The sequence below is a fragment of the Grampus griseus genome, assembly GCF_964374135.1.
Source record: "Grampus griseus genome assembly, chromosome: 7".
Classification (NCBI taxonomy): Eukaryota; Metazoa; Chordata; class Mammalia; order Artiodactyla; family Delphinidae; genus Grampus; species Grampus griseus.
In genome coordinates this window covers 69,964,115-69,990,150 of record NC_139001.1, presented here as the reverse complement: position 1 = coordinate 69,990,150, position 26,036 = coordinate 69,964,115, and the positions used below count along the sequence as shown (strand labels likewise).

The 26,036-nt window shown below is 35.9% G+C and overlaps 1 protein-coding gene across 1 annotated transcript in view; it reads left to right on the top strand.

The window, feature by feature from the left end:
* The window catches only part of PSMD14 (proteasome 26S subunit, non-ATPase 14), a 95,206-nt gene that overhangs the window by 32,569 nt on the left and 36,601 nt on the right, over positions 1-26,036 (top strand). The window contains exons 4-7 of the mRNA XM_082658206.1: positions 21,836-21,907; positions 22,123-22,242; positions 24,789-24,859; positions 25,853-26,003. Coding sequence (XP_082514332.1) covers positions 21,836-21,907; positions 22,123-22,242; positions 24,789-24,859; positions 25,853-26,003 — 414 coding nt within the window. The remainder of the gene's footprint in view (positions 1-21,835; positions 21,908-22,122; positions 22,243-24,788; positions 24,860-25,852; positions 26,004-26,036) is intronic.

Genomic DNA, 26,036 nt, shown 5'->3' with positions numbered 1-26,036 from the left:
GCTATGCAGTGACATAGTTTTCTTCGTATTTCTTGTGCTTGTGGTTTGTTGACCTTCCCATATCTGTAGATTTATTATTTTCATCAAGTTTCAACAGATTTAGAAATTATTTTTTAAAATATTTTTTCTGTCCTCCTACCACCTTTCCCACCCTTTCAAGGATCCCAATGACATGTATATTTTTCTTACAGTAGTTGTCCCTGCTGATGGCTCTGTTAATTTTTTTCCAGTGTCTTTGGTCTCTGTGTTTCATTTCCTTTTGCTGTGTCTTCAAGTTCACTCAGTTTTTTCTTGTGCAGTGTTTGATGTTTCATTAAACCTATCCAATATATTTTTCATCTTACAGCATTTTTTTCTATCTTTTGGCCACCCATGGACACCCTAGAGATAGAGCTCCCCCAAGCCCCTCTAAATTCACTGCATATTTTATCCTGTTGCCACTGATGTATTGTGACATTCATCATAAGAAGTTTCATTTGGGTCATTTTTATGTGTTTCATGTCTTAACTTTTTGACAGTTATAATAAGATTTTAATGTCCTTGTCTGTTAATTTTAACATCTATGTTGGTTCCAGATTGGTTTCAATTAATTGGTTTATCTCCTCATTGTGGGTCATATTTTCTTACTCTTTTGCATGCCTGGTAATTTTTTTTACTAGTGGCTGACATTGTGAGTTTTACTTTGTATGTTGGCTGTTTTTTATTTTTATAGAATATTCTTGATACTTGTTATGGGGTGCAGTTAAATTACTTGGAACCTGTTTGAATCTTTCTATTTTGCTTTTAAAATTTGTTAGGTGAGACTGGAACAGTGCTTAGTCTTGGGCTTATTATTTTACACTACTGAGGCAAGACCTTTCTGTCTAATCAACGCCTTGTGCATTTTAAAGTTTGGCTGATGGGAAAAGCATTATTACCAGTGCTATGTGAGAGGTAGGTACTCCTCCCTCTAATCTTTTTGGGTGTTCTTAACACGGCCTTAAGTAGTTTCCTCATATACCTGCACTGATTAGTACTCAGTTGAATATTCAAGGAGGACCCTCAGAAGATCCCAAGGTTTTTCTCCCTTTGCAGCTATTTTCTCTCTGGTAGTCTGTCCTGATAACTGTAGCTGCTTTGGTCTCCCAGTAATCTCAGCTCTTAACATCTCAATTTAGAGAGTCCAGTAGTCTTTGCCTGGTTTCCTTCCCCCTGCACTGCAGCCTGCAAACTGTCTCAAGGCAATAAGCCAAGTAGTAGCAGGGTTCACCTCCTTTGTTTCCAGGTTCTCAGAGATCACTGTCTTTTGTTGCCTGATCAGTGTCTTGCAAGCTATTGTTTTATATAGTTTTATCTTTTTTATTTTCTGGTGAGAACGTAAACTTAGTCCCTGTTGCTCTATCTTGGACATAAGCAGATGTCTTTTTTACTTACTTTTTAATAAGAAAAATTTGTGTGGGACTAGATATTCTAGATGGATTCTCTTTTCTAGTGGAACTTTAGAGAGATCAGTATTAAAATTGTACTTAGATTTTTTTTTTTTTTTTTGCAGTATGCGGGCCTCTCACTGTTGTGGCCTCTCCCGTTGCGAAGCACAGGCTCTGGACGCGCAGGCCCAGCGGCCATGGCTCACGGGCGCAGCCGCTCCGCGGCATGTGGGATCTTCCCGGACCGGGGCATGAACCCGCGTCCCCTGCATTAGCAGGCAGATTCTTAACCACTGCGCCACCAGGGAAGCCCCTGTACTTAGATTTTAAGAAAATATGCTGACATTGAACAGTTAATTGAAACCAAATTAACAGAAAGTGCTGTTCTTTCTCAGCATTCAGAGGTAGTAAATAAACAAGATAGGTTATTGCTTTATGGACACATAAAATTTAATGTGTAAGGCAGGATTTCTTAAACAGGATAGATAGCACAAATACTAACGGGATAGATTGATAAATTTACATTGAAATTTAAAATTCGTTTTCCTTTATAAACGTGATTATAAAATAAATAGTTAATATTTGTGGAACACTTAGATGTGCCAGGCACTGTTCTAAGTACTTTAAATATATTAACTCATGCAGTCTTTGAACAACTATATGAAGTTGTGTTATTGCTAAGAGTCCTCATTTTTTCACATAAAACTGAGGCATGAAGAAATGTAAAAAGCAAAGCGGGGAGCCGCAGATTGGGAAAGATATATCTAACATGTAATGGACAAAGCACTAGTCATCAGTATATGTATTTTGCTTCTACAAATCAATAAGAAAAAGGCATACATTTTTAAATGGGCAAAAGATAGGAACATTAAAAGAAGAAACACAAATGGTTTATAAACATGTATAAGCTAGTGGTAGTGTACAGCCACCTTGTACATTTTGGTAAAATCTAGTAACGATGAAGATTTGTTTATCCGGGGCTTCCCTGATGGCACAGTGGTTGAGAGTCCGCCTGCCGATGCAGGGGACACGGGTTCGTGCCCCGGTCCAGGAAGATCCCACATGCCATGGAGTGGCTGGACCCGTGAGCCATGGCTGCTGAGCCTGCGCGTCCGGAGCCTGTGCTCTGCAACGGGAGAGGCCACAACAGTGAGAGGCCCGCGTATCGCAAAAAAAAAAAAAAAATTTGCTTATCCTACACCCTAGGAGATCTTTTCCTAATTATATTCCCTAGGGAAAGTCTCCCACGTGGATGCAAGAACATTCACAACAGCATTGTTTATAACCCTTCAGTACTCCTTTCTTAAAGGGCTGGATAGTAAATATTTTAGACTTGTGGACCAAATGGTTTCTGTTGCAACCACTCAATTTCACTCTGCCATTGCAGTGTTAAAGCAGCCATACATACATAATACAAAATGAATGTGCCTGGCTGTGTTCCAATAAAACTTCATTTTTCAAAAACAGTCAGCTGGTTCTCCCACAGGCCCTAGTTTGCTGATCTCTAGTTTATAATATCAAAAAATTGAAAACAACCTAATTGTCCATCAGTAGGAGAATGTGTACATAACTTTGCTTAACAGTGGACTTTTGTAAAGTAGGTGATCTACACATATCAGCGTGATTAATCCGTACTAACATACTGGAGGAAAAAAGCAAGTGGAGGAATAATACATTCTAAGTTTTAATATACAATTTAAAAACATACAAATACTATAAAATATATTACCTGCATGTACTTACATAGTGAAAGTATGAGGAAATGCATGATATCACCAAAAATTAGAATAGTGGGTACAACAGGGGGTATGGAGAAGATGCAGTCAATCAAGGAGGATGACACAGGAGCTTCAGCCTAACTTTTGGTGATGTTTTATTTCATAAGCTGTTTAGTGAGAGTATTATTTATTAGGTCTTTTGTGTCTCTTAAATATTTTATAATGAGGTTTAAAAGAAACAAAGTTTAAAAGAAATTAACAGTGGTTAGTTTGAAAAAAACATTTGTTGTTTGCGCTGTGGATAGTTGTCACTTGGCTCTCTTTTTCTCCCAACTGCTCACATACCTGCCTCATTGGCCTCTCTGACACCCAGGAAGGCAACTTTCTACTCTTAGGCCTAAAACAGATTAGTTCCCTAAACAATAACCCTTGTGTCCATGCTGCCTAGTTGGTTTACTATCTCAGTCTCTTGTTCTCTAAGTATACTTCAGGCATATTAGTTTCCTTTTCTCTAGCCTCTCATTTATTCAGCCTTTTGGATATACTTATCCTCCTGGAGAAGGGATCTAAAGTTCTTAACGGAGACCACATAAGCATAGGATTGCCTTTGGCATTTTCATGTGTGCTTGGCTCAGAGAGGCATCAGAATGCCTTGCTTGGCATGTTAGTGGGTGAGATAGTGATCAAAAAATAAAAGCCAAAACTGCATTTATTTATGAAGAAATTGAAGAGTTATTTATTGAGCATCTTTTTGTAATTCCTCAAGTGTCCCATGTCATTCTTCTCATTCATTCATGACTTTGTATAAGGAATTCTCTCTAAATGAATGTCCTTTGCCTCCATTGTTTGTCTGATGAATTACTACTTACTAATTACTAATTACTATGTCAGTGAGGAAGGCTGGGGTATGCTTTAGCAACAACCCTTAAACTTCAACCGCTTAAAACTACAAAGTTTTCTTTTTTGTTCACGCTGTGTCAGCTGGGTACTACTCTGTGGTGTCATCCTTACTCTGGGACTCAAGCTGATAGAACATCATCACTGAGCACTGGCTCTTAAAAAGCTTTGACCGGGAATGACAGGTCACCTCTGCTTACATCTCATGGGCTAAAGCAAGTCACATGTTCACATCTAACTTCAATCAAGGAGATGCAGTTCTATTATGTTCCGGAGAGAAGGGCTATAGCAGTAATCGTCACCCATGATGTCTCCAAACCTGATTAATCTCTCCTTATTTCATATTTCTGTGACACTGTAAAACCTCTGTATTTCACTGAGTTGAAATGATAATAAAACACTATAGTAATATTGAATGTGATATGTTTGGCAGTTGGCTGTACACCTGTGAAATTCCTAGCCAGGTAGCTGGGCAGACTTACCTCAGTCATTTCATTAACCTTGCAATAAGGAAATCTTTGCTTTATAAGTTTACAACAGTGGTTCTCAACCTTGGCTGTACTTTAGAATCACTCACCCCAGAGCAGTTTAAATCAGAGTCTCGGATGGTGGGTCCAGGCATCAGAATTTTTTAAGCTCGCCAGGTGATTCTGAGGAATACACAGGGTTTAAGAACCACTGGCTTCCATGTTCATTGCTTGTTTGCTTTTGGGGGAGGCTCTTTGAAAATAAGGCTTTATTTTTATTATATCCCCAAGGCTTATTCTCTTTCCTATTTTTTTGGTACCAAACCCCTATTACAATTATATATATATATTTTTTATATTTACTTGTATAATTATCTGTCTCCTACATACATTTTAAGGACTAGCACCACGTGTAATTGGTTCATCATATACCTAGTTCATGTCGCAGTATGTAGCACATACAGTTTCCCCAAGTCCTTTTCCTTTTTCTCTCCTAGCCATGCCCACAATTTTTGGATTCCCTCTACTCTATATGGTACTTTTTCTTATATAATACATGGTTCCTTGGTCTTCCTCTTCTTTCATTAGATGAGATAAATATCATATTTGAAAAAATATAAAGCAAGATGCACCCAAACAGGCAAGGTTATTAGTGTTCTGTGTTAATACCTCTAGGGCCTGGCTTTTATGGCTGCTTAGTGGCTCTAATAAGCTGGTCACAGTAGCATCCACTTAACCCTAAGCTCCTCTGATCAGTGATCCAACTAGTCTTGAACTCTGTCTTCTCTTCCAGGGATACCCATTGCTTGGATGTCAGGTAATCAGCTTTTTACAAATATTTGTTGAAAAAATATTTTATTTTGAGAACTATATGTTAAAGAGAAATAGCCCTTGGCCTCAAGACTATAAGTCAGATATAATATTTGTAGAACTTCTATAAACCAAAAATATACTACATATTACTATAAGCATTTTGTATGGAAAACACACCATCTTCTCTCTTGTCTTATAACTGTGTATTTCTTTTAAGCATGTCAGAGAACTCCAAACTGTTTGATTTATATTCTGAAGTGCTGGATATTTTTCATAAAAGGCAAAGTGTGGATAAGAAAAAAAATGACCTTTAAAAAAAGTCACATCCTCAGTAAAACACCCATTGAAATGGAAGCAGTATTGACTCATGTTTGGCTTCTTAAGAATCCATGCTTCAGTCAGCCCATTTTATTTTTTAAAAAGCTTTGAATGGTAATGTACAGGATGATTGCTGTTTCATGTCTTTGTGCCTTTAAATGTCAGTTTCTTTCCTTGCCACTCTCCTCTCTTTTTTTTTTTTTTTTTTTGCTTGGAAAAGTTATACATATTTTTCAATTCTTAGTATAAGGGATAATTGTATCAAATACATAGCTCTGACTTCTTTGCCCCCATACGTGCTTTTGTGGTGCTTTTATAGTTTTTCTTGCCTGCCTTCTGGTTTGTAAACATTTTGAGGACAGGGGCCTGTTTACCTTTGTATAACCAGTACATGGCAGTGGGCTTTCAGGTCTGTGGTTGTTGAGTGAATAAATAAAAGCATGCATTCTTTGTATATGTGTGTGTACATGACTTTGCATACTATACTTTAAAAGATGAGCTACTTAGTGAATTATGAATGCTTCCCAAAATAACCAGTTTATTTGTGGCTGACTATATTTTACATGTTTTATAATTTAAATACATAAATAGTTGAACAGTATAAAAGGAGAAAGGGCCACCGGTGACTGTAAGAACTTTAAAGTCAAAGCCAACTGTAGTAGGGTCTGTTGTGGAACAGTTCTGATGCCTTAATGTTCTGTTGTAGGACTTTAGAGGTTCTTCTTGATTCCGGGACCCTATTTCCAGTATAAAAGATAGCATGTTTTAGCCACTCCTAAATGTTTGTAGTTACAGCTTCTGAAGTTTGACTAATCGAACCTCTGTGGATGATGCTTCTTTATAACAGAGGTAGTTAAACACTGCTTGTTCCTCTCTCATTGCTGTGGGGCAGAGTGAAAGTCACCCAGAGTGGGAGACAGTAGGTCCTTCTTCTGGTAAGACAGATTTCACAAAAATGTCTGAAGTGGTTGGTGCTTATGGCATTTTTTACACACACACATACACACGCATTTTCAAGTAGGTGAAAATGTTTCAAAGTGAATATCAAGGGTGGTCTTAAAGAGAAAGAAATAGCACAGCTGGGCATTGTTCACTAGGCCGCCAGCCCCTATGTTGTTTTGATCAGGTGTCTTTTTAACCAAGTAATGGTGTCATCTCCCCTTCTCCCCGACTGTTACCTTGCCTTACCCCACTGCCTGTTCCCCACTGAAATTTTTATATTCTCAAAATATTGGCTCCAGGGTGGCCACTTAGGTTTGCTGTATTGGAGGAGCTGAGTAAGCCTAGGGGAAAAAGTCAGTTTTCAGAGAGGAGGAACTGAGTTTGTCATAATTGGAATGCTTGAAAGAAGGAGACAAATGAAAAGAAGGAGGAAAAGAATAAAGAATAGGATGTAGGAATATAGCATGTATGATTTCCATTTTTTGACATCCTCAACCATTAAATTTCCCATTATTATCTAAGCCCTTGCTGATCAAGTTTTTAATAAGCGTATTGTTGGTTATAGTTACTTGAGAGCTCAGCTATGTTACAACAGTGGATGAAATTGTGTCTCTGTTGTCATGCTGGTAATTTTTTTTATTGATTTATCACAAGGCATAATTTTAAGCATTATAGATTTTCTAATGTTTAGTTCTTACTCTGATTTTTTTTTTTTGACTGCATTGGGTCTTCGTTGCTGTGCGTGGGCTTTCTCTAGTTGTGGCAAGAGGGGGCTGCTCTTCGTTGCGATGTGCGGGCTTCTTATTGCAGTGGCTTCTCGTATTGCGGAGCACGGGCTCTAGGCACGCAGGCTTCAGAAGTTGTGGCTCGTGGCTCTAGAGCGCAGACTCAGTAGTTGTGGCGCACAGGCTTAGTTGCTCCGTGACATGTGGGATCTTCCTGGACCAGGGCTCGAACCCGTGTCCCCTGCATTAGCAGGCGGATTCTTAACCACTGCGCCACCAGGGAAGTCCTCTGATAATATTTTTATTAAAGGAAATACTTCCAAGATTACTTAGTGATGAAAGATGTAGCATATGTATGTTAATTTTTTAAATTGTAATATTTAGAATGTTATTTATATAGTTGAGTTTTAAATATCTATAATGCTTATTATATGAGAATATTAGTATTTATAAATAAGGTATTTCAAAAGTAATGCATCATTATTTTAACATTTCTATTCTTATTCTTCTTTCCTTCTTTTTGTCTCTTTTTTTTTTTTTTTTAAAGAATTAATGTGCCATCTGGAAACCTCTGAAATCATGCTATAAAAGGAATTTTGGCTTTTTGGCAACCAGTCATCAGGATATGCTGTGACTGTGCACCTTATCAGAATAATGAAACTTAATTAGAAAGGTGTTTATCTCATATATGTTCCAAAACATTTTCATAATGGGGATTCTTGTATGGACATTGTGGAAATAAAAAAATTATTACTACTCTATCCCAAGGTTAAGGTGGTTAAGTTATCATCATGAGATAGTCCTTGGATCTTAAACAGAAATGTAAATCAAAACCTATGTGGCTAAATGGTTCTGAGCTATTTTTAAACACTATATCCTATTTCTTTTTTCAGTGTTAAAATAAGAATACATTTAGTTTATATGTTTTTCAGAGGGGAGAGTTGCAGTATTACCATGCAATTAGCTTGCTCTGTTCTTCTCTTCTGGAATAATGTAGTCATTGGAACTGTCAGCCAAAGGACCTTTTTTTGGAACTTTTTTTTTTAACTCTAAAAAGTAACAAGTTTTTAAAATTAACTGAGAGAAAACAGCTGAAAGCATGCATTGAAAGGGTTAAGTCGACATGAAAGAATTCATTTCCACTTTAATGACCTAGCCTTGCTGGGTTAGGACTATGGGGAACATGCTTCTGACTTGTACTCCTATTGCCAATTAACACCTCCTATAACAGGTTGCCTCAGCTAGTCATTGAAGCTCAGACAGTAGAAATAGTTTACATGCAGCTTGTTTTTCACACTAGTTGTTTAATACTCACAAAATTAAAGTATTAAAAGGTTGTTTCTTACCTTGCTGGGTTAGAGATAAACAATACAGTGATAGTTATTTGTGAATGTTTGAATTTGCTTATTTTCTGTTCAGGTTTTTTTTCCTCTTCAGGGGTTATTAACTGAGGAAACTGAAGGTGGTGGTTTCATCAGATTTTAAATTTTTTGACAGAATTTGTCGAGGGTTATGTTGCATACCATAAATTAAGAATTATTTTCTGTCAGCTTTCCAATATATGTTTAGGTTTTATTTTGTTTTTAAAAACATAGTCACCTTCATTTGTTGATAAAACTTGCTTTCTCTTTGTTGAAAAATATTTTAACAGACCTCTAAAAATAATTCTATAATGCAGGACCAAATACCTTAAAACAGCCATTATAAAAATAAATAAGTCCAGGTAATATTTTAATCCTAGAACAACTTTTTAATAAATTTTGAAATGCTTTATGTCATTTCCTAAGGTAACTTTATATTTTTGGGTTTTTTTGGAGTGTTGCAGTTCAGTGATACTACTTATTTTACGTTTCTTTTTAAGTGACACTTTGGTTCATGTTTAATCAGCAGGTACTTTAATAACATTATAAAATTGGCTAAATAATTGATACCAGTTCACACTAAGAGAAAGGTGGAGTAATATAACTAATAGTGTTAACATATTTGTTAAAAGGCCTGAGTAGGTAACACTTTGAGGCATTAGTTTTTATCCTGTTATAATGGCAAATGCCTTTTTTTTTTTTAACACTTAGTCAACAAGGGCTGCCCAAGTAAAAGTCACAGCCTTTTATGCTGGATCAGATTTTAACCTTCTAAATGGGGGGGAAAAACCCACAAAAACACAAAAAAACAACTCATGTCTCATTTAATTTTACCACATTTAAAATTTGTGGACCTGGATGATAATTTCTGTTTTACTAAATGTGACAGATAAAACTCATTGTACAGAGGTAAGTTTGATGGCCTTGTGGGGTCCCTAATAGGTATTATATCACTGGTTAGGTAGATTTTCATGTATGTATAAAGGTCAGTCACACTGCTTGTGCCTATGGCTCACCTATTTTACCCTGCAGTTCTGTTAGATAGCTAACTTATACTCTTAGTCAGTTTAAAGGTATGGATTCCCCCCTACCTCATTTTAAACAAACTTATTTTAAAGAGTTAGGCACTTACTTAAGTGATTTCAAAGTTGTGCCTGTAGGATTTGAGCATTGTGGATTTATATAGCAAAAGTAATTATTTCAGTTTCTTATTTGTATGAGGGGTATGTGCATTTTAGTTCCATGTTTTTTTACAGAAATATATAACTAAATCATATTCTAATTTTCAAATTGTTACATTCATTTAAGTTTTAACAGTAGACTATAAAGTTGTAGAACATTCATATATTTCTTATTTTACTTATTTGTTGTCAGTGATGTGTGTGTGTGCTTTTTGTGAAATACAGACCAGTTTTCTTTAGTTTTTTATTTTATTTTTTCTTTTGCGTAATACCACTTTAGTTATAAAAGTACCTTCAGTTATTCTCATAGTTGTTTTTAAAGAACCTTGGAGTTTAAGTTACATCATATTCAATCTTTAAAAAAAAATGACTTTCTGTACTTGTTTATTATGGTGGTTAGATAGTTGTTATAAGGTCAATAGAGTTAACTTGAATAGTTCAAACACGATGTAAGTTGGTAATTTTAGAGTTATGCTGTTGATTAAACATCAGAAACATTTTCTTCATTGTTTATTTTTTAGAATAATAACAGCCTAAGCCAATTTTTGAAATTCAAAAAATATTTGGGCCCAGGTTTTCATTTGATTTATATCACTGTAAAGTTTTTTACTTTAGTTTACCCAGCATTTAGCTTAGTTTCTTTTTTCTTTAGTTTCTTAAACATAATAAATTCTCAATAAATGAAAGGTATTTGAAAGTAATTCAAATTCTGTACATTTATTCAAATTTTTTTCATCCTGTGAATGGAACACATGTAATTTGTCATTGTATGTGATCACCATATGCCCATTTTAGTTGAATGTAAACATAGACTAACAGTAGTTGATTTAAATCTAACATTAAAGTTTGTATCACTTTCTACTTGTGAAATCTTTTGTTTCTCATTAAAGTCATAGGATTATAAATATGAGACATGAGGGCGGGGGTAAAGGGACGTGGAAACTTTCTGTGGGTGAGGAATAAAAACCATCCTATATCTCTTTTCCTGGGTGGCACCTCCCAATCCTGGAAGTCCCTTTCTGTGCCCATTACCACTTCATTACCCTGACTGCTCCTACTCTGTACATTTCTCCTCCTTGAATCCCCTGACTCACACGTGTTTTTTCTTAAGTTATTTAACATTTGATATAGAGCTATACCTCGACATCTTTATTTGCCTAGGGTATAGCCATCTTGCACCTCAAGTATCTTGAAAATTCTTACTTGATATCTCTGCTTCTGTAATGAACTAGTGTCCTACTTTTGTTGTTGTGCATATTTACTCAGTTCTTTAAAATACATTAAAGTGATACTCAAATAATTTGGTGTGCTGACATATGTACAACCATGATTTAATTGTTTGAATAAGGTGATATGTTTGTGAACTGTGCTTGCCTTATTATTTTTCTATCATTTGTATGCTGTGATTAAAAAAAAAAAGCCCCAAATGTTGTGTAACTTGTTTCCTACAGTATATTTTAATAAAAAGGCATATTTTTGTTTTCACAGTAGTGTACATACTATGTTATAAGTAAATTCAGTAGTGCCTTTTGGTCAGCCAAGCCCCCTGTGCCCATCTAGACTTCAGAAAATAAAGGGAGGCCCAGAAGTGTTCCCCGTTCTTAGTGGGCATACTAACTGCTTTTAGGTAGGAAGAGCATCCCAAGACTTATTTCCATTTTCTTTAGTAGGAAATGGCTCCAGGTGGAAGAGGATTCTAAAATTGTAAACAATGGAAAGGAACTAAGCTTCCAGAATAAAAGTATATTTGGGCATATGAAAAAGGGATGGTATGCTGTAGTGGAAAGGCCACATGGCTAGAAGTCAGAGACTGCATTTCAGTCCTGATGATCTGTGCCAATGTGTGTTTTGTCTGCCTTTCCATTTACATTATAAGCTTCTTGAAGCCTTCATTTAACCATACAGCTGTAGTACTAGGCACATGGTAAATACTTAAATATTATTTGGAGCCTGGGCTTGATCTCTGCCTCGCATTTGAAAAATGATAAATTTTTTCAGAGCCTGGAAAAGAAAGTCCAGATTTTCTCTGAGAAGACCATGTGGACCATGGAATGAATCGGAAAACTTCAGGTTAAACAAAGACAAACAGATTTTTTCCACTCCAGGATTTTTCTTAGAGCCTCTAATATTCTAACATACAACATAAATTTGGGGGGTAGGTTAGATATTCATTATATCCCAAACTTACTTAACTAGGAGTGAACTCTATGGATGGTATTTTCTTGAAACTCTTTCCCCAAAAATGAGTATTTTAAAAATCTCTGTCACACTGCAGAATAACAAAGAATTGATAAAACTTGGTGATATATTGACTATAAGGACTGAAGGAGAGTAAATGAAAATTTTGCCTAGGTTTCTAGTTTGAGACTCAAGATAATTATAAGTTGGGAAGGTTAGTTTGTAGAGAAACATGGTGAGTTTGATTTTTGAAGATGTTTAATTTGAGATGTCTCCCTTAGGAAATAATATGATGATTGGTAGTATTACTAAGTGAGGAGGGAACCCTTAAAAAAATATCATCTGATTTAATTAGTCATCAAATATTTGAACCCCTCTGTAACATTTTCCCCAATATGAACCACTTATGTTTGCATAACTCCAGTTACAGGGGACTCATTAACTGGAGCTCTTCTTTAGATAGCTTGGACCAATACAAGATTTTTCTTATATTGAAGCCAAATTCAATCTCCCCATAGCTTCATTCCATTAGTCCATAGTTCTACAAATTATATAGTCTAAATCAGTGGTTCTCAAATTTTAGCAAGCATCAGAATCACCTGGAGGGCTTTCTAAAAACCAAGATTTCTGGGCTCTGCCCCCAGAATTTCTGATTCAGTAGGAATGTGTGTTTATAACAAATTCCCAGGTGGTGCTGGTGCATCTGGTTTAGGGACTGCACTTTGAGAGCTATTAGTCTGAACTTTGTCTGACAGCTTTTCATATATTTGAAGACAGTTGTTTTGTATCTTGTCTTTTCCAAGCTTTATTAAGTTCTTTGGAATATTTCCTATATATCATGACTTTAAGTCACTTTTCCATACTTGGTAGCTCAGATTCTGAGAGTGAAGAACTCTGGAGTAGAATCCTTTACATACAGTCAGGAGCCAACCATAAAAAGACCTCATGGTTCAGTGCTCTAAAATACTTTGCACTGGTAAATGTTGAAACTTGTGTGGTGTCTTATAGGTTAGTTCCTAATTTACCTCTGTTTGTTATCATGGCCTTCAGGATGGGAGAGGAATCTGCCTCCATGTGAATGTACTTCACAGCCATACTCCTTTTTATTAGCTTTCTTTTTAAATTAAGCGAAGTTTCCTTCAATATTGTAAGTTAAAAATATTCAATATAGCAGCAGGCTAGGGTACTTTTTTTTTTTTTTTTTTTTTTTTTTTTGCGGTACGCGGGCCTCTCACTGTTGTGGCCTCTCCCATTGCGGAGCACAGGCTCCGGACACACAGGCTCAGTGGCCATGGCTCACAGGCCCAGCCGCTCTGCGGCATGTGGGATTCTCCCGGACCAGGGCACGAACCCGTGTCGCCTGCATTGGCAGGCGGACTCTCAACCACTGCGCCACTAGGGAAGCCCAAGCTAGGGTACTTTTAACTTAAGGTAATATTGCTGATTAAGATGGCTAGAGTCATCTGAGATCTCAGAGAAAGGAGCTTTCAACAATATTTTTAAATTATTGGTTGTTATTTGTTCTTAGGTTTATCTGCATTATTAAAAGAAGTATCACGAATATTCTGGTTCAAGCAAACATCACTGTTTATTTACTTAAATAATTTCTAGGAGTGCAAAAGTGGGTTAAAAAGTTTGTACAGTTGTAATGCTCTTGATATACATTGCTCAGTTGCTTTTCTGATAGTTTGTACTAATTCACGTTTCCACCAGTAGTGCTGAGAGTGTCTCTTTTATCACACCCGCTCCAAAATTGGGCATTGTAAAGCTTGTTTGATAGGAAAACAACAGCAACAACAATGTCTTAATGTGTTAATTGGCATTTCTTAATTAAAGGAGGTCAACTAGTGAGGTTGAATATTTTTCATATTTATTTCATTATTTCTTATGTAATTAGTTGCTTTATATTCTTTGCCCATGTTTCCATTAATATTTTAGTATTTTGTTAACTTGGGTATTGACTTTTTGTCATAAATGGGGCAACTATTTTTTCGGGGTTTTTTTTTTTTCCTTTTAACTTTTTTAGTACAGGTATACCTCATTTTATTGAGCTTCACTTTATTGTGCTTTGCAGATAATTGTGTTTTACAAATTGAAGGTTTGTGGCAACCCTGCATCCAGCAAATCTGTTGGTGCCATTTTTGTAACAGCATTTGCTCACTTCGTGTCTCTGTCATGTTTTGGTAATTCTCAATATTTCAAACCCTCCACCAGCAAAAAGATTATGACTCACTGAAGGCTCAGATGATGGTTAGCATTTTTTTTAGCACTAAAGTATTTTTAAATTAAGGTATGTACATTGTTTTTTTAAACATAATGCTATTGCACAGTTAGTAGACAACAGTATAGTGTAAACATAACTTTTATATGCACTGAGAAACCAAAAAAATTCATGTGACTTTCATTATTGTAATATTCACTATATTGGAGTGGTCTGGAATTGAACTCATAGTATCTCCAAGGTATGCCTGTATTCAGAAATTTTAGATTATATTGTCAGTTTTATATTTTTTTTTGTTCAATTGGGTTTGTAACTAGAATGTATTTCCTCGCCCAGGTCAAATTTATTTATTTAGTTAATTAGTTATACTGAAATATTATCCATTAGTAAACAGTAACTTTCCATACTCCCCTCCATGCAGCCCCTAGCAGCCATCATTATATTTTTCTGTCTTTATGATTTTTGTTTGTTTTGTTTTGTTTTGTTTTGTTTTGTTTTGCGGTACACGGGCCTCTCACTGCTGTAGCCTCTCCCGCCGCGGAGCACAGGCTCCGGATGTGCAGGCCCAGTGGCCACGGCCCATGGACCCAGCCGCTCCATGGCATGCGGGATCCTCCTGGACCGGGGCATGAACCCGCGTCCCCTGCATCGGCAGGCGGATTCTCAACCACTGCGCCACCAGGGAAGCCCAGTATTGTCTTTTTGGTTTGGCTATTTGACTTAGCATAGTGTCCTCAAGGTTCATCCATGTTGTAGCATATTGCAGAATTTCCTTCCTTTTTAAGACTGAATAATATTCCATTGTGTATGTGTATACCACATTTTGCTATCCATTCATCCATTGGTGGACACTTGGGTTGCTTCTACTTTTTAGCTCTTGTGAGTAACGTTGCTGTGAACATTGGTGTACAGACATCTCTTTGAGAACCTGCTTTCATTTCAGGGGGTTATATACCCAGAAGTTGAATTGCCAGATCTTACAGTATTCAATTTTTAACTTTTTGAGAAACCACCATACTGTTTTTCACAGTGGCTGTACCATTTTATATTCCCACCAGCAGTGCATGAGGTTTTCCATTTCTTCACATCCTTGCCAATACTTGTTTTCTGTTTTGTTTTGTTTTTTATTAGTAGCCATACTAATAGGTATAAGGTGGTATCTCCTTGTAGTTTTGATTTGCATATCTCTAATGATTAGTGATGTTGAGCATCTTTTCATGTGCTTACTGCCCATTTATATATCTTCTTTGGAGAAATGTCTATTCAAATCCTTTGCCCATTTTAAAATCAGGTTTTTGGTTGTTTTAGGAGTTCGCTATGTATTTTGGATATATAATTTGCAAATATTGTCTTGGCACCCTTGACACTCTTATTAAAAAATAATTTGACCCATATATGCAAGGGTTTATTTCTGAGCTCTCTGTTCAGTTCCATTGGTCTATGTGTCTGTTTTTATGCCAATACCACATTGTTTTGATTACTGTAGCTTTGTAGTAATTTTGAAATCAGGAAGTCTGAGTCCTCCAGTTTTGTTCTTTTTCAAGATTGTTTGGCTGTTCAGGGTCCCTTGAGATTCCATATGAATTTTAGGATGGGTTTTCTATTTTTGCAAAAGTTGTCATTGAAATTTTGACAGAGATTGCTTTGAATCTGTAGATCACTTCGAGTAGTTTTGACATTTGAACAATATTAAGTCTTCCAGTCCATGAACATGAGATGTGTTTCCATTTATTTATGTCTTCTTTAATTTCTTGCAGCATTATTTTGTGGTTTTCATTGTATAAGACTTTCATCTTCTTGGTTAATTCCAAGTATTTTATTCTTTTTGATGCTATTGTAAATGAAATTATTTTTGTAATATCTTTTTCAGATTGTTCATTATTTGTATGTAGAATTGCATGGTTTTTTGAATGTTGTCTTTGTATCCTGCTACTTCACTGAATTCACTTATTAGATCTAATGTCCTTTTTGTGGATTCTTTAGGCTTTTCTTTTTTTTTTTTTTTTTTTTTGCGGTACGCAGGCCTCTCACTGTTGTGGCCTCTCCTGTTGCGGAGCACAGGCTCCAGACACGCAGGCTCAGTGGCCATGGCTCACGGGCCCAGCCGCTCCGCAGCATGTGGGATCTTCCCAGACTGGGGCACGAACCTGTGTCCCCTGCATCGGCAGGCGGACTCTCAACCACTGCGCCACCAGGGAAGCCCTAGGCTTTTCTTTGTATAAGATCATATCATCTGCAAACAGAGAAATTTTCCTTTCTAACTTGAGTGCCTTTTATTTCTCTTTCTTGCCTAATTGCTCTGGCTAGAACTTCCGGTACTATGTTGGATAGATGTGGTGAAAGCAGGCATCCTTGCCTTGTTCCCCATCTTAGAGGAAATGCTTTCAGTCTTTCACCAACATGGGACATTATGTTCACTGTGGATGTTTCATCTATGGCTTTTATTATGTTGAGGTAGTTTTCTTCTATACCTAGTTTGTTGAGTGTTTTTTTCATGAAAGAGTTGAATTTTGTCAAATGCTTCTTCTGCATCAATTGAGATGATCATGTGGGGTTTTTTTCCCCCTTCATTCTGTTGATGTGGTGTATTACATTGGCCAGTTTTTGTTTGTTGAACCATCCTTGCATTGCAAGTTTTAATCCCACTCAGTCATGTGTATAGATAGTCCTTTGAATATGCTGCTGAGTTCTGTTTGTTAGTATTTTGTAAGGATTTTTGCATCGATGTTCATAAGAGATACTGGTCTGTCTGTAGTTTTCTTTTCTTGTAGTGTCTTTGGTTTTGGTATCAGGGTAATGCTGGCTGGCTTCATAGAATGAATTAGGAGGTGTTCCCTTCACCAATATTTTTATCATGGTTTTGGTTATGATTTGATTTTTTTTAATGTAAATCATTGATCTATCTGGGTAGTGATAATGTGACATGGAGAAACAAATTTAGTTTTAAATGTTTTCCATACTGAACAGTTAAAAAAGGAAAGATAAAGTAGAATATGTTCGATTCTATGGTAATAACTTTGAATCTAAATGAAACGAAACTTTCTGGAACAATATAATATTCCATCTAGTTTCAAGACAGGTAACCTGAATTTATTAATACCACTGCAGATGTTATAAAAATTAGCTCCAAAATCAGCGTCAGAGCCAAATGTTTCATTAGTGAACTTGTCCAAATTTAAATCTGAAGGCATAGATAATTTAGTATATATACATTGTATTACAACATAGAAAATGGGAAGTTGTAAAACTTTCCAATTCATTTTATACATCTAGCATAATGATATCAAAACCTGACAAATTTAACAGAAAAAAAGAAAATGTCAGGTCAGTCTCACTCATAATAATATATATAGTAATATAAATAAAAATTAAATATAAATATATTTTAAATTTTAGTATAAAAATAGTAAATTAAACTTGAACAATTTATCCTGGAAAGGTGGTTTAATACTAGGAAATCTATTAATGTAACACATCACTGAAGAAAGGCAAGGTAAGTAAAATATAGTGGCCATTGTGGCTTCTTTTGCAAAAAGAAATAGCTGTGTCACTGACAAATCTCACCAATCCTTTTGTTTTGTTTTAATTCTTATTTGTAAGCAGCATATACATGAATTTCCATTTTAAACCCATTATAGAAGGCCTTTAACAGGGGACCTTACCTCATTTATACCTCATTTATATTTTTTCATTTCATTTTCATTTCATATTTTTTATTGTCAGTGTTGTGTTAGCTTTTTCTTCTTCAGAGATTTGGTAAGGTGTATATTCAGTTTTAATGTTTATTGTGGTTACTTTAAATTTGTTCAAAAGACTCTCAAATCCATATTTCTGTAATAGTCTAAGTCAACACTTAAACAGATCTCTTTTTTCCCCTCCTATATGTCAAACAGAGAGTTTTGTATACTTCATTTCTCTCCATTGCCCTATATAGTTATTGGGTGAGATCTGTGGTTTTGAACCCTGGTTATTTATGTTATTTAGCTCTCTGTTTTTAACTGCTTTCAGTGGTCTTAACAAATTGTTTTGTATAATGGCTTTTCCATTTTTAATTTTCTATTTTTGATTTGTGGAGTCTCAACTGGATCATTTATTCAAAAAGTTCTTTGAAGGAAGATACATGGAATCATATTTTCTGAGCCCTTGTGTATATAGTAATATATTTGTGGGCCTTCAGACGTTTTTTTTTTCATAGAGTGTAATGTTTTTGACTCCACAGGGTATCTCTCTTAAAAGTCTGAAACGTTGTTTCATTGTTTTCTGCCATTTAATGTTGCAAAGAAATTCAAAGTCAACTGAGGTGCATTTTTTTCTTCAGGTTATGTAGTTTTTCTATTTGTATGGTTTTAGAAATTTTGCTTTATTCATGTAGTTAAGATTTACCTAAGACTTTACAATGTATATAACACTTTTCTTCATTGATTATTGCCTGACATTTAGTGATGCAAAAGTTGAATTGTTTTTCATTCAAGAAAGTTTTCTTCAGCTTTGTCTTATTGATGCTTTCCATTTCTTATTTTATTTTATTCTTAGGATCAACTGTATTTCTTAGCTTACATCTCCTTCCTTTCTCCTCTAGTATTATATTTTTAATAGTTTTCATCTGTAACTTTTTTACTCTACATTCTAAGACATCTTCAAAAGTTTATGTTCTGTATCACTGAATTAAACTTGTCATAGTGTTATTTTTACCCTTGTTTACTCCAGTGTAACTTTAATTCTTAACTGTTTTTCATCTTTTCATCTATTTCAAAGATAAGAAATCGTCTTGTATTCTGCTGGTGCCAAATAGTTTTCCAGAATTTTGTATATGATTCCTATTTTTAAATGACTTTCCTCTCTTTGAATTATCTGAATGCTATTCCTCAGGAGTGTTTGCTGAAAGGCAATGTATGTAAATTGTACATTGCTCCACAGTTTTCTCAACTCAGGTCATCTTTGATCTACAGCTGTACTGGCTCTTACATAACTGTTTTAGCTCAGTTTCCAGGATATTTAATGGGGTTTTCTTCATTGCCTGGTTGTGTGCTATTCTGAACAGGTGAGCATGATGATAGAAAAATGATAGCATCTGCTCCAGAGATCCTTAACACATGTTCCATAGACAGTGTTTTACATGGGTTACTCTTTTTTTTTTTTTCTTTAGGTTGCAGTTCACTGCTACAAACCCTTCTCTACTTCTTGTCAAGTTGTTTTCTGGGAAATTTATTCTAACTAGATCAAGAAACAGTAGTAATAGAGTGAGAAGGGTAACAGGAAATATCACTGGCTGCTGTCTCAAAAAACAACAATAGAGAGGCCAGCTACATGGTTTTCTGTTAGTATGTTTCTGAACCAGAAGAACATAGTGAGAGAGGAGCTAGCGATCTTTGTACTTGCTTGCATATGGCTTGTTCTCTCTCCCAGGGTAACTGGTGGGTATTTTCCCTTCCTGTTCCATTGGCTTGCACTACCTTAACTTGTTCATTCTTTTTTTCCAACCAATACTTAGTGAGTTCTGTGTGCCAGGCACTTTGCTAGGTACTGGATATATATAATGCTGAACAAAACAGTGTTTCTTCTTTCATTGATGGCAGAAATAGTTTTTGAACTCTGTCAGTAATGCATTTTGGCAGAAATAGTTTTTGAACTTTGTCAGTAATGCATTTTGGTGATGATGTGATGTTTTATTTCCCTATTCTTATTTTTTCTTAATAAGTATTTCCTGGCACATTGAGAAAGGCTGTATTAATAACTCTAGCCTAGATATCAGTTTTAACTTTTGTCATGGGCATTTTTTAAGTTGTTCTGAATTAGGAAATAACTTTTATGAATACAGTGTTCATTATCCTGACCTTAGGGTATTATTTCCCCAAAAACATCTTGTGACAACTAATTTACTATTTCTTCTCTTTTTTCTTAAACTTTTTTAACTTTCTTAATTAGATGAATAAAATTGTCATATCAACAAAATTATCTTGTTTTATGTGGTGACCTCAACAAATGTTTTGGCATGATAGCACTTTAGCTTACCTTAGAATTTTCATATCTATTTGAAAGGCAAGCAGCAAAGCTGCATCAGGTGATAACAATGAAGAATTCGTTCCTTTTTAAAATATGTTATCTGCCATGTATTTTTAAACATAAAATTTGAAGGATTGAAGGATTTTATTTTTCTCACCACTTTGTATATAAGGAAATAGAGGTAGTTTTTGTATGTGATGCTTATATTTAGAGAAAACTTATTCTAGAACTTTTCATACTCAGTGCTTCCAGTAAGTATTATGAGCTTTTAAACAAAACAAAACATCACAGAATTTGGCATATAAATAGACAAGAAGCACAAAGTACACACAGACCTATAAGTGTGAAATGTAATGAGTAAAGCAATTTTTTAATTTTAGTAATAAGCAAATCCATGAAAGCAAGATAGAATATTGACTTACAATTTAGATAGCTAACGTGTTCATTATGTAATTGTAATAGAGTTATTGTTGAGGAAAGGGAACTTTAAGCAAAACAGGACCTGGCAAGTAAAAGTCACATCTCTCAGGCTTCCCTGGTGGCGCAGTGGCTGAGAGTCCGCCTGCAGATGCAGCGGACGCGGATTTGTCCCCCGGTCCGGGAGGATCCCACATGTCGCGGAGCTGCTGGGCCCGTGAGCCATGGCCGCTGAGCCTGCAGCGTCCGGAGCCTGTGCTCTGCAACGGGAGAGGCCACAGCAGTGAGAGGCCTGCGTACCGGGAAAAAAAAAAAAAAAAGTCACATCTCATTTTAGTTTCCCAGGACTGCTCAGTATTAAAAAACAAGAAGCTTTCCATGTGCACTGATTGGGGCAGAATTAAATTTATAAGATTGTAGTCATCTTGAGGGTAAGGACTATATCTAAATTACTTTGTGTGGCAGAATGTTACACTAAATAGTGGTTTGGTGATTTTGATGAAGAAGATAGAATCCTTAGGGGGAAACATAGTATCTTCTTAGGCTGTAATAAGATTAATAGTAATATTTGTTTTAAAGGTAGTTGTCAGGATTTGGAAGTATTTTCATGTTAGCTATACCAGTCTCAACCAGTTTGTTCACATCTGGGGCAGTTGTGTTAAATTTGATGTTGTATAGGGGAGGGGAACAACTTCATCAGGTGAAGTGAAGAGCATGTTGTTCACAGCTCTTTCACCTAGGGATTAGAAGTCTTCTCCACCCCTCACCGCCCCCCCCCCATACCTAAGTTTCTGCAGAGATCCCATAGCCCTAATCTACATGCTGTCTTTAGCTGAAAATTAAGCTCAGAGAATTTACTGTTCGTGTTGGTCCTTCAGTTAATCAGTTTACATTCACGTTGGGGTAAGAAACATAGCTAATTGGTGCATTATAGTTATTTTGTAGTGGAGGTAAATTAGCATCGCTGAAAGATTCAAGCATTCTGTCCATTGGACACTTACCTGAGTACTAAGTTTGATGTTTTCTACAGGTTTGATATTTACAAGCTTGTTTTGATTGTGTTGTAGCTGAATACTTACCATGTTTCCCCTAAACTCTTTTAAAACAATCATGTTTAAATAACTTGTAACTTTAATTTTAAACTCATAAGTTCTTTGTATTTATAATGATTTGTATGCTTGTTTCTAGGGCCCACCTACAGATGCTCCTGCAGTGGACACAGCAGAACAAGTCTATATCTCTTCCCTGGCACTGTTAAAAGTAAGTGTTGAATGGAGTTACTTGCTTCAGAGAGTTCAGCTGCTTTCTCTCTTTTACTTCGGAATATTTTTCACGTTAACCCTCTCACACATAAGCTGTTGTTTTAGGTGCATGTGTTTTATTTCCACTGAAACACAATTAAGTTATTAATTTTAAAAAGGGGGGTGGGTCCAAAGATCTCAAAGCTTTGTGTCTATATATCTTCCTCTTTACAGATGTTAAAACATGGTCGTGCTGGGGTTCCAATGGAAGTTATGGGTCTGATGCTTGGAGAATTTGTTGATGATTACACCGTCAGAGTGATTGACGTGTTTGCTATGCCACAGTCAGGAACAGTGAGTACTTTTTTGGTTGCCTGATGCAAGTAAACGTGTTTCTTTTTTCTTTTCCTGTGTAAATTAACTCTCATCATATTGTAATTTTCTCTTTCTGATAGAAAAATTCATTATAAGATTAATGATAGAAATTTTTAGACTGTATTGAATCAAATCATTGATCTTTTAAATGCATTATGAATTCCCTGTAGATCCACAAATTGAGTGATGCTAACATTTAATCCCTTTACTTGTTCTTTCAGCTTTAACTAGCATAGTGTACCGGATTTATAAGTTAGTTACCTTAAAATAGTAGGTTACTAGTTTGATTAGTTTGAACACTTGGTTCAAAAGATTTCAGAGACACTCTTTTTTTACGCGGGCCTCCCACTGTTGTGGCCTCTCCCGTTGCGGAGCACAGGCTCCGGACGCGCAGGCTCAGCGGCCATGGCTCACGGGCCCAGCCGCTCCGTGGCATGTGGGATCTTCCCGGACCGGGGCACGAACCCGTGTTCCCTGCGTCGGCAGGCGGACTCTCAACGACTGCGCCACCAGGGAAGCCCCCAGAGACACTCTTAATTAGAGTTTCAACTCACCTACATTATCTAGTCCTCATGTTTTGTTTTTATTGTTTTGAAATATCACCCTTTTTAAAATGTTCTGTGTATGGTGATAAATGACTCTTAAGCTTTTCCTATTCAAAATGTTAAGTTTAAAAAAAAAAACAAAAAACCATGACAAACTTTAGTTCTTTTTGCCTTTTTCGCATGGTAATTTGTTAATAGACGAACCATACTGCATACACATTTTGAAAGTCCTCTACTTTAATGCATTTAAAATGCATTGTTCTTTGTGGGAGTTTGTTGTTTTGTTTTGTTTTGTTTAATGCATTGAACTTGTAGATAGGTGTGTATTTAGATTTTTTTTTAATAGCCAAAAAACAATAACCATTTACTTACCTTCCGAAAAATAACACATATATCCTTCTCATCTATTTGCCTAAGAAAATATAATATGTATATTCGTCTGATGAATGTCCTTATGTGGATATCCATTGTAGTAAAGGGTTCTTAAGTTTTAATATCGTTTATTTCCTTGTACTACAAGTGCTTGTTTGACAGTATAAAATAGAATATTTGATCCCCATGTTCATTCTCTGTAGTAGAGTCGGAAAGTTTTTCTTCTAGCCCAAGAGTTAGCAGACTTTTTCTGTAAAGACATATATCTCTGTCTCATATTCTTGTTTTGTTTTTTTTTAAACCACCCTTTAAAAATGTTAAAAAACATTCTTAGGCTGTAGGCAGTAGATTGCATACCCCTGTTCTTGAGGATGCACTCTCAATTAGAATTCAAAATACTGTTTATTTTGGTGGGAAGAAGTGCTTATGTTAACTGGTTTGTTTAGGTAGATTAGACTTAAATTCCTGATGTTAGAGGAAAACCTTGAGGGAGCTATAATGGCAGTGATCTATCACTGGAGAGATAATATGAATGCCTTTAATTCTTCCATGTCCTAAAATTTTCTTTTGGTTGAACTAGCAAAATAATGCAGCATTTAAAAGACTTGGTTGCAGATTGCCTCTTGTGGGGAATATTTTGAGAATGCTGTTATATTTGAGGTAATATTCAAATGTATATATTTCCCTCCAATTGCCTAATCTACCAAGTAGTCCTAACTAAAGCACTGAACATCCTCCCCTCCCAACTCAGCCAACCAAAAAACAAATAAAAACAACTCTGGGAAACTATTAAATTATTTTCCTTCCTCAAGGTGTTTATATTACTGAAGAAAAAAAAACCAACTTGAACTGTTGATTATTATAATAGCACAATATTTGTAGAACTTCAGATGAGATGGAAGAGGCCTAGTGCTTATCAGTTATCAGAGGATGACGTTAGGAAGTATGCTTGCCTAGACTGATCTAACCAAAAAATAGTTGGTTCACTTATTTGGTATTTCTGGTGTGTGTATATATATACACACACACATTAGTCATGGCCATAAACTCTTTTTTTTGTTTGTTTGTTTTTTCTTTTTTTTTTTGGTACGTGGGCCTCTCACTGTTGTGGCCTCTCCCGTTGCGGAGCACAGGCTCCGGACGTGCGGGCTCAGCGGCCATGGTTCACGGGCCCCGCCGCTCCACGGCATATGGGATCTTCCCGGGCCGGGGCACGAACCTGTGTCCCCTGCATTGGCAGGCGGACCCTCAACCACTGCGCCACCAGGGAAGCCCCCATAAACTCTATTAAAGGAGCCTAAAAACTATCTATCTTAACTCAAAAAAAAAAAAAAAAAACTATCTTAACTCATTAGCTAACAGCAGTATGGTACTTGGCAATTTTTTGGTTTTCTTGGTGCTTGGCAATTTAAAAAGTTTTATTGATGTATGGTTTATAATTGAATGACATGAGTGGGTATCAAATATGGATATCAAAACCTATTAACTTATTTTGGTATCCCAAAATAATATACACAGGTTTTTAGGCAGTAGCTTTTTGTTCATTTATCTTATAATTTTTTTCTCATTGTTATAGAAGCTAATCGTTTTGCTTTCTTTCTATATCAGGGTGTCAGTGTGGAGGCAGTCGATCCAGTGTTCCAAGCCAAGATGTTGGATATGTTGAAGCAGACAGGAAGGTAAGTATTTCAAATGATCATATAATGGAATTATGGGAAATATTTTCAGAAATGTATCTCAGAATTTTACATGTTCGTGAATATCGTTCTTAGGGGAAAAAAGCCACGTAATTAATGTAAAAGTATCACTGTCAGTGCTCTGCACCACCTATCTAATATCTCTTTCCTCTAGAATCATAGAAATTTGCCAGTTAGGAAACTGCCTCATGTTAAAATTCTCAACTGTTACATAGTAAATTTGGACTGTAGCTTCCCACCGTTTAGCATATGGAGTTACTCTCTAGTCACTTATAATTGAAAGAGCTTGTATGTTCCAAAATTTGAGAGTTGCAGCTAAATAAAATTCTGAATATTTAATTATATTTGTAGTCATATTGAGTTTTAAAGACAGGGAAAGTACAATCCAAATATTGTTCAAGTTTTTTACCCCAGATTAAATCTCTCAATAGTTGTCATTCTCTTGCTCAAATTCTTCTACTGTGGAAAAAACTTCAAAATTAATGTTAGCAAAAGGCTCAGCAGCTGAGCAGAACAGTGCAAATTGGTTTTTGACTGAGTTCCTAGTTCTACTGCTGGTTTAATTGATATTTAATCCTTTCACAACAGTGGATCCTGGTGTCCATTGTTAAAAATGTACTCTGCCTGGAAAATCCAACTCCCAGAGCTAAGGAGTTAAAGAGTAGATATTTACTTGAATGCTGAAAGGGTAAAAACTGGCTCTGAGAAAGTGTGGTAACAAGGTGAAAAACTGAAAGCCTTATCTACCACTGCTAATGTGCATCTCTTAATGATAGCACTCCTTTGTCACACTTTTTCATTTCCATGTTTTCTGGATAATATGGTGTATGATTTCAGTGTTTCTAATGGTGCTTTTTCACACCTGTGTGTTTTTCATGTCTTCTTAATTTATACCCTGTTAGTGTGTTGTTTCTTTTCTATCATAAATGTATTACTTATTCTGTTCTGAACGGCTGAATGCCCTCTTTGTTTCAGGCCTGAGATGGTTGTTGGTTGGTATCACAGTCACCCTGGCTTTGGTTGTTGGCTTTCTGGTGTGGATATCAACACTCAGCAGAGCTTTGAAGCCTTGTCGGAAAGAGCTGTGGCAGTGGTTGTGGATCCCATTCAGAGTGTAAAAGGAAAGGTAGAGTGGATTCTATCTTTATTAGCATCTCCT